Source organism: Condylura cristata, unplaced genomic scaffold (assembly GCF_000260355.1).
Source record: "Condylura cristata isolate star-nosed mole 26May11 unplaced genomic scaffold, ConCri1.0 scaffold00029, whole genome shotgun sequence".
Classification (NCBI taxonomy): domain Eukaryota; kingdom Metazoa; phylum Chordata; class Mammalia; order Eulipotyphla; family Talpidae; genus Condylura; species Condylura cristata.
In genome coordinates, this window is record NW_004567130.1 from 9643988 (window position 1) to 9652676 (window position 8689).

General features: G+C 52.9%; 1 protein-coding gene across 2 annotated transcripts in view; it reads left to right on the top strand.

The window, feature by feature from the left end:
* The first annotated feature begins 3739 nt into the window (after window positions 1-3739).
* The window catches only part of TCN2 (transcobalamin II), a 13038-nt gene continuing 8088 nt past the window's right edge, over window positions 3740-8689 (top strand). Inside the window, exons 1-4 of one of the 2 annotated variants that reach the window (XM_012730798.1) lie at window positions 3740-3784; window positions 6136-6328; window positions 7175-7347; window positions 8366-8527. In XM_012730798.1, the coding sequence (XP_012586252.1) occupies window positions 6195-6328; window positions 7175-7347; window positions 8366-8527 (469 nt within the window). In that variant the 5' untranslated portion in view covers window positions 3740-3784; window positions 6136-6194. Of the gene's footprint in view, window positions 3785-4087; window positions 4274-6135; window positions 6329-7174; window positions 7348-8365; window positions 8528-8689 lie in introns of those variants that run through there. The other variant, XM_004690675.2, reaches the window with a different exon arrangement.

Here is an 8689-nt window from a genome sequence, read left to right on the forward strand (position 1 = left end):
GTAGGGAAGCTCCATGTTTAGCAGCTTGAGGAACCTCCAGACAGCTTTCCATAGTGGTTGTACTAAAAATATGGAACGCTTCACGAATTTGCGTGTCATCCTTGTGCAGGGGCCATGCTAATCTTCTCTGTATCATTCCAATTTTAGTATATGTGCTGCTGAAGCGAGCACATTGTGTGATTTTTTTAACATGAAGATTAGTTATGAACCACTTTCTCCCTTAAATGGGATCTAAAATAAGAGTTCTGTATGTTTACATTACAAACTAATAAAATGGACATTCCATATTTAATCATACAAATGTGTGTATGTTTTTATTTTATTCTGTTTATATATATCATATCATTATTCATCTTTGACTCTGTAAGCTTTCTCCTTGCAGGTGTAGTCCCTTTAAAATTCCCTTTGTTGTAGCCATTCTTTTTACACTATCTGCTTGCAGACAACTTTAATTTTCTCTTTTGGATTCTTTTATAGACGACGTCCTAGCTCAATGAGCTTAAGACTATCACAAACAAACCCTTAGTCCGACAAATTGTCAGCTTTGCTGAGCCCTTGCGGTGAGGCCTCCCAGCAGAGGGACTGTGGGGTTGTAACTACACAGAAGCAAAAATTATAAAGCTTTTGTCTCTGGGAGAGGTGGGGGTGGAGGTAGGTAAGAAGTAAAGCAAGTTTAAAAAAAAAAAAAAGTAAGCCAAGTAGTGCTTTTTTTTTATTATCATAATAGTTTACAAGTAGTGTTTTTACAGACGCAGTACAACAGCGGTCTCAGCGGCAATGCGGAGAGGAGCTGATCCAGCGGAGACTGGGTCTTTCTGCGGCTGCGTCACTGTCAGAGTGACTTAGCACCTCCAGGCTTGCTTCGTTTTTACTGCATGATTTCAAGTGGCATGTTTCTGATCGCTTTTGATTTTAGGAAAAGAGAAATCAGTAAAAAAGTCATAGTCACTCAAAGAACAAGTTACTAGGACATTTTACAGCTGCTTGGTGACCCTGAGAGAAATCATCTTCACCATTCACGGTGAGGCTGGCTTTGCGCACACTGGTTCTGACGCACAGACAGGCACACTTGTACTTTCTCTCTCCAAGGTAATTTTTACTTTTTAGCAATAAGCCCCCATATAGAAATCCTGAACCAACAAATTTAGTCATATTTTTAAAGGTTTATTTATTTATGCATACAAGAACTAGGGTACAGGCCAGAGGTGCAGGGGTGGTGAGAGGATTCACCAGAGACAGAGCGGGGAGCAGAACAGGCAGACTGACTGAAATATACTGCTGAAGGGAGCAGTTGGGGGTCTTCTGCACCCTGGGGGTCACTCCCTGAACTTCTGCTGCAGTGGCTGCAGACAGCTTCAAAGTGCTGCGCTTTAATCCCTTGTGCCACCAGGGAGGGCCCCTCAGTCATCTTTTTTTTTTTTCCTTTACTTTTTGTGACCAAGGTACTAAACCCGGGAGCCAGCCCCATACTTCTAATGCGAGTCCTTGCCAGGAGATGGCAACCCCTCCAGGCTGCCTCCTCCAGGCTATCTCCTGGAGGTGGTAGGAACTGGAAACCCTGCTACTAACCACTGGCAGAGAATTGGCCGTGGGAATGGAGGGACCGGGCCATCCATCCCAGGCCAAGGCAGCTCCACAGCACTAATGTGGCCGAGGTCCACTGGAGATCCAAATCCATAGATTATAGAAACTGTGCCTCTGGCTGGTCTCCCTCAGTCCCCAGAACCTGACTCACCCAGCCTGCTTGCACTAGACAATCTAAATTTAAGTCTGTAAAGTACATCAGTAAACAGACACACATCTTTGTATTTATGTGAAGAGTTTGACTTGTGCTGGGCCTCCCTGGTGGTGCAAGGGGTTAAAGCACAGTACTGTGAAGGTGTCTGCAGCCATTGCAGCTCTTCTGTCCCGGGCCAGGGAGGTGACCCACACAGTGAGGCAGACCTCTCCTGTCTCCCCTCTGCAGTGTATTTCAGTCAGTCTGCCTGTTCTACTCCCCACTCTTTCTGGTGAATCCTCTCATCTCCTGCACCTCTGGCCTGTACCCAGTTCTTGTATGCATAAATAGATAAGTCTTTTTTTTTTTTAAAGATTTATTTATTTATGCATACAGAACTGGGGTACAGGCCAGAGATGCAGGGGTGGTGAAAGGATTCACCAGAGACAGAGTGGGGAGCAGAACAGGCAGACTGTCGAAGTACATTGCTGAGGGGAGCAGTGGGCGGGTCAGGAGAGGTCTGCCGTGCCATGTGGGATCACCTTTGGGGCTGGTGGGGCTTGAACTCATGCAGAAGTGGCTGTAGTATTGTGCTTTAACCCGCTGTGCCACCAGGGAGGGCCCAGATAAGTCTTTTTTTAAAAAAAGAGTTTGACTTGCATGAAGTCAGGCACAAAGCTAGATTATCTTGAAGAATGAACCTTGGCAGTGTACCATAAAAAGATTACAATCATATTTGGAAATGATTAGAGGTGTGTTTTAAGAGGTTATGACCTCTTCATAGGTTGAGCTGGAAAGCAGTTTCACTGGAATGTTCATGTCTGGCTCTCTCATCTCACACAGGAGAAACTATTTCTAACTCAGAGAGGTCAAGTGACCAGCCAAGGTCACACAGCACTGCCAGAGTGAATGTCTGTGCATGGATGTGACGTTGTTTTTGGAGTTCGGGGTCCTTGGGTTCACTCTGGGAAAGGTTTCACCAGAGCTCCCCTTTCAGCGGCACACAGCGAGATTCTCCATGAGACAGAGACTCAGTTATATTTGAAAAGTAGATTTATTAGAAAGAGACAGGTGAGGAAAAGACACTTGCATAGGCACAAGCAGGCAGGAAGAGCTGCCCCGGAAGGAACAGGCTTGCAGAGGGAGAGGCCTGCATGGTTGCCGGCAGGCGGCCTTAGAGAGCGGCCTCAGCAGGGGGAGGTCAGTGCCGAGGAGTCCCAGCATGGTACAGGTCACGGGCAGTCTCGGGAGGCTGCTGCCCGCAGAGGGAGAGAGCAGGTGGGAAGAAGCACCTGCACAGGCCAGGTGGGCAGAGGAGTGGCTGCCCCAGCTGGTGGAGAGACTGCCCTGGTGTAGACTTCTCTTTGGGAGGGGCTCACTCCCGGTGAGCCTAGGTTGGTTGACTTTGAATAGAATCTGAAAGGTCCAGAGATTCCTGATGAGCTTCATCTCCTTGTCCTTATCTTTCACCTTCTGGGTCAGAGCTTCAGGCACAGCCCCCAGCTGTCTGTTATCTGCTGGGACCTCCTGCAGACACCCCAACATCCCAGACAGTGGCACCGGGCTTTGTTGCCTGAGGACCTTGATGTATGGCTGTGTCAGTTGCTGCACTGGCCCCTTCTGCCTGTCCCCTTTGCGTGACTCAGTCTTGTGATGCCCCCCTGCACTCCTGCCTTCATCAGATCCTTCGGGGGGCGGAGGGGCCTGGGGTGGGTGTTGCTAAACAATGAAGAGCCTTTTTCTCCTCTTTGCAGAGATTTTTAAATTTTTATTTATTTTCCTTAAGGTTCTGACAAGTAGCCCTGCTGCCAGTGTCTGTGTCTCAAAAAATTAAATCCTCCCCAGATCTTATTTTGTTTGGCCTCATCTCCCGGAGGCTCCCAGCTTTCCGGTGTTTGTGAAAACTGGCCAGCCTGGTCCGGATCCAGCCAGCCCCCGCCTCTTGGGAGAGTGCAAAGACCAGCTGACTCCCTGTGTCTGCATCATGTGACCGCTCCTACACCCATTCTGCTCCCTGTCCAGGCCAAAGTGGGTGCTCCCAGGGGCTACTTTTGTGAGGGGTACCAGGTAGGTGCCCCAACATGGCCTGCCCACTGCTGGGAGAGTTAGGGAACACCAGACAGGCACTGGGGACAGATTCGGGAAGATCAGATGTTGGGGATTATGCGCTGACCCAGGGCTCCCTAGGCCATGGGGACCCCAAATGTGTTGCCTCCTCCAGCAGCGTCACACCACCCCCCAGCCCTCCCTTCCCCTTTCCCCTACCTTCTGACGGCCCTTCGTTCCCCTGTTCTTTGGCCTTCTTTTCCCCTCAGCTACAAACTTTTCCCCTTCCTCTGCTGACTTAGCAGCCTACCGTGGGCGGGGAAGGATTAATCAGTGACAGGAAGCCGCCTCTTTCAGAGCAGTGGCCAGCTGTGGTCAGCACAGTCTGCAGGCCAGCACCAGGAGTCTGTCCACCTTCCCGCCTGCTACTCACCCCCGCTCCTGCCATGGGGTGCTTTAGGGCCCTCCTTTTCCTGCTGGGGGCTCTGGGGGCTGTCGCTGAGATCTGTGGTGAGTAACCAGATGTTTCTTCCTGGGTCTTTGGAGGGAGGACCATCTTGCCCAAGCCCCTCTTTACCTAGCTGGGGAAACTGAGACTCTGGCATCGTGGTCATGGTAACAGGGTGCTCCACCCTGTTACAGGGGTGGTAGTGACTTACTAGTGCCCTGGTGCTTCCAGGGCAGTTGGGGTTTAGCCGAACCTCTGCCTCTGGCATGCCGTATGCGAACGCTCATATGTCTGCCCCCTCGCCAGATAAGACCACCTCCATTAATTCAGTCACTTGTTTATTTATCCACTCAAGGTGCATTGATTGAGCCTTCTCTGTGCCAGGGCTTGTGCTGGGCTTGGAGGGAAAGAGAGCAAGACAGTCTGGTCCCTGCTGCCCTGGGGCTCCCATTCTAGTGCCCGGAACTGACCAAAGAAGTCAAGGGGCAAATGGGTGCTGTGGCAAGGGGGGTGCTGTGGCGGGGGGAGGTGCTGTGGTGTCCAGGGATGGCAGCCAGTTGCAAGGGAATGGGCCAGTGTCGGGGATCAGAAGAGAGGTCAGGAGAGGTTTTCTCAGGGCCAGGAGGCAGCAAAGGACCTGAGACTGGAGAGGAGGGAGGGAGCTGGCGAGGGAAGGCGTGGTCCCCACTCCTTTTATTACCTGGTGAATCTGCCTGGCTCTGTCCTTGTCCTTTGGGATTGCTGTCAGCAACCTCTCCTCACAGTCCAGCTCCTCTTATCACTTGTAAAACTGGGGCTGACTCACCCCTGGAGGTCAGGTGAGGTAGGGCCTCACAAGTTTGAAGAACAGGGAGGGGCAAGAGGAGGAGGACTCAGAGGAAGACAGGCTGAGCCAGGCAGCTACCGAGACAGCAAAGGAGAGCGCACGCTTCCACAAACCGCATCTTTCGTAGCCACAGACTCTGTGACTCGTGGGGATCAGGCATGAGGTGTGGCCCCAAACAGTGGGGGGGTGGGGCTGTATGAGTGGAACCTTGGGTTCATGCCAGCAGGCCCAAGGGGCAAGCAACGCCCTCTGCCCACAGTCCCCTAGCAGGGAGGGGTCGGTGCCCACATCCTCGCTCTTGGAACAGCAGAGGAGGATGGAGGATGCTGTGGCCCCTGGGAGGCACATGGTGGGGAAAGTCCAAAGTGCCTTCAGGGCAAATTACTCTGCACAGGCCCCTTGGCCCAGGGAGGGAGGGGTCCACTGGAGCTGGGAATCCCTCTGAGGCTTCTGTGCCCACCGGCATTTGGTTCCACGGTCCAGGTAAACCCCACGGCTCACAAAGAGGTGGTTCCAACGATGCCCCAACAGCGCACCTGTCAGGTCTGGCACCCAGACAGAGGTGGCCAGACCAGCATTATTTTGAGGTCTGCATACAAGAACCTTGCCAGCCACTCAGTGGGCAGTCTGCAGGACCTCTGAAATTGGATGTGGACTCTGTTATCTGTTATCAGTGTGGATTGAAGTGTTTGTAAGCGGGAGCAGAGGCCAGAGAGCAGGGGTTTTGCAGACAGGCCTGTCTTAGGCTCTGCAGCCTCACAGAAGACCTGTACAACTTTGAACTTCTGTTTCCTCTCTTGTGCAAAGTGATCACAACAGCACTGACATAAGAGCGGGCGTGGTGCCTGGGGCACAGCATGCAGCCTGGCATCCAGTCTCTCTGTCACCCTGGTGACAGAGTGGTTGGTTGGCACCAGCTGCCTCTGCCCTGGGCCTGCCACCTCTCCCTTGCCCACTCCAGCATCTCTCTGAGGATGAGGTCCCTCCCCTCCCTTCTCCCCCACCACCCTTCATTATGACCATACAAGGTAAGGGAAAGGAAGTTCCTTGCTGGTGGCTCGTTTCTGAGACCTCACTCGCCCTGTTCACTTTCCTAAGAAATACCAGAGGTCGACAGCAAGCTAGTAGAGAGACTGGGCCAGCACGTCTTGCCCTGGATGGACCTGCTCTCCCTGGAGCACCTGAACCCCAGCCTCTATGTGGGCCTGCGTCTGTCCCGCCTGCAGGCTGGGGCCAAGGAGGCCGTCTACCTGCACAACCTCAAGCTCAGTTACCAACAAAGCCTCCTGGGGTATGGCTGCATACTCTCTTCTCCTCTCCCATGTCCTGCTCACACCCTAAGAGACAGGGAGCTGCATTCTGGTTTGGGTCTGTCACTGTTTTGTTGGGAGACCGTAGGCAAGTTTTGTGTCCCCTGTGTCTTTCTCCATCTGTACAATGAAGAGTTTGGTTTGATTAGATGGCAGATGCCAATACAGATGGCATACAGATGCTGCTATTACACCAACCTAAACCTGAGACAGACATCACAAATCCATAACTGCACTCTTCATCCTGAACCCAGAAGCATCTCATGCTTTTTGCTCCCCTCCTATGCCTGAAGCAGACATTACTAATCCATAATTGCACTCTTCATACTGAGCCCAGAAGCAGCATCTGACTATCCCAGTGCTTCCATTCCAGGGAGTTGACGGGAAGGATTGTTCTGAGGTCCATGGGAGTCTGAATGAGATGAAGAATCAGGAGCAGCCATGAAGCAGCTCCTGCTTGGATTCCCTGTCAGAAAATTAACCATCATGGGGTACACTGCTGGCTGTGGGGAAGAGGACTAGTCAGAGGCTTCCTGCTCAGGAGTGGGAGAGGAAAGAAAAGGGACAGTATGTGGACTGAATGGTGGGGCAGGTCCAGATCACTTGGATGTCTGAGCCCAGAGTTTGTCCTTGAGTTTAACTTCTCATTTTTATGAAAAGTTGTGGTGTGCACCTCACATCTTACCCACCTCATTACCTCTGCTTTTGGCGGTTCTAGCAAAGTTCCCAGCTGCTAGGCTTTTTCCCACTTTGTGGTTTTTCAGGAACCCCCAAGGCAGCTTTACCAGCACAGCCCTTTCTCATGTTGCTCACTGGTCTCGTCCTAGGTCTGCCTCTGGTGATGATGACGACGGAGACGTCCGGGCCAAACCCTCCCTGGGCCAACTGGCCCTCTACCTGCTCGCTCTCAGGGCCAACTGCGAGTTTGTCGAGGGCCGCAAGGGGGACAGGCTGGTCACACAGCTCAAGTGGTTCCTGGAGGAAGAGAAAAGGGCCATTGGTGAGAGCACGCTCTGCGGGGAAGCAGCGGGGAGGGTTCTGCACACAGCACTCGCCGCCGAAGTATTGTGCCAGCGTTTCTCCTTGGGCATCCTGGGTTTCTCCCCGTGAATCTTTGGGGTTTCTCCCTGGGCATCTTGGGTTTCTCCCCAGGGACCTTCTAAGTCTCCATCCTACCTAGCTCACTGTCCCCCGAATGGCTCAGGTTGGCCTCAGCAGCCATCCTTGATGAAACCATTCCTGCAAGCTGCACACATTCGAAGTCCTGCTGCTCAGCCCGCCAGCTGGACCTGACTGTCCACGTCTGGGACTACTGCCTAGCCTCCTTCCTGCTTACTCCTTAGCATGGCTCTGCTAACTCTCCTGCCTCCTGTAAGCCCCAGCACAGGACAACCAGAGCGAGCATTTTAAATAGAAATCTGCTCTTGTTAGCGTTGCCTGCGCCTGCAGGAGCTGCTTACTCCTGGGTTTCCAGCCCTGGCTCGTGATGTTTGCTCTTCGCTCTCCAGGGTCTGCTTGTCCACTCTCTAGCTGACCGCCTCACCTTTTTGGGGGTCCGGACACTGGCCTTCTCCCAGCTTGCAAGCAGGCTCTTCCCCCAATTGTCTGGAAGGTTCCTTCCCCTTCTGTTCCCTCTGCCTTCCTTTAGCTGCCCCTGTGCCACCCCCCTCCCCATCACCGCTTCCCTAGGGACCCTGCCCTCACCTCCCGCCTACTCCAAGACCCTTTCCATCATGTGCCCCACAGACGTCAGTCCTCACTTGCATGGCTTGTTTATCGTCAGAGCTCTACTGTGCTGTGTCCAGCCCGTGGTCACTATATTCCTCCCTCTGAACACAGCACCTGCTCGTACTAACTAGTGGGGCTCGCACAGATGTGTTAAAGAAATGTAGAAAAACACAACCCAAAACACGGTGTCAGGCAGTGCAGTCAATGGATTTCTGTGCAGTGGCGGGGTTCAGAGAGACAACGCCTCTGGCCCAGTAAATACCCCCACATCATGATTTCCTCCCTCCCAGGTCACAATCACAAGGGTCACCCCCACACCAGCTACTACCAGTACGGCCTGGGCATCCTGGCCCTGTGTGTCCACCAGAAGCGGGTCCATGACAGTGTGGTGGGCAAGCTCCTGTATGCTGTGGAACACAGCCAACACCTCCAGCAGGGTCATGTCCCCGTGGGTGAGTGAACCTTCCCCACCTCGGTCGGGCAGGCCCCCAGGCGCAACTTCTTGCCTTAGCCCTTGGCCTCCTTATCCGGGCCCTGAAGGGCCCATGGTGAGGGCTGTGTGGGGCAGCTCCTTATCCGGGCCCTGAAGGGGCCATGGTGAGGGCTGTGTGGGG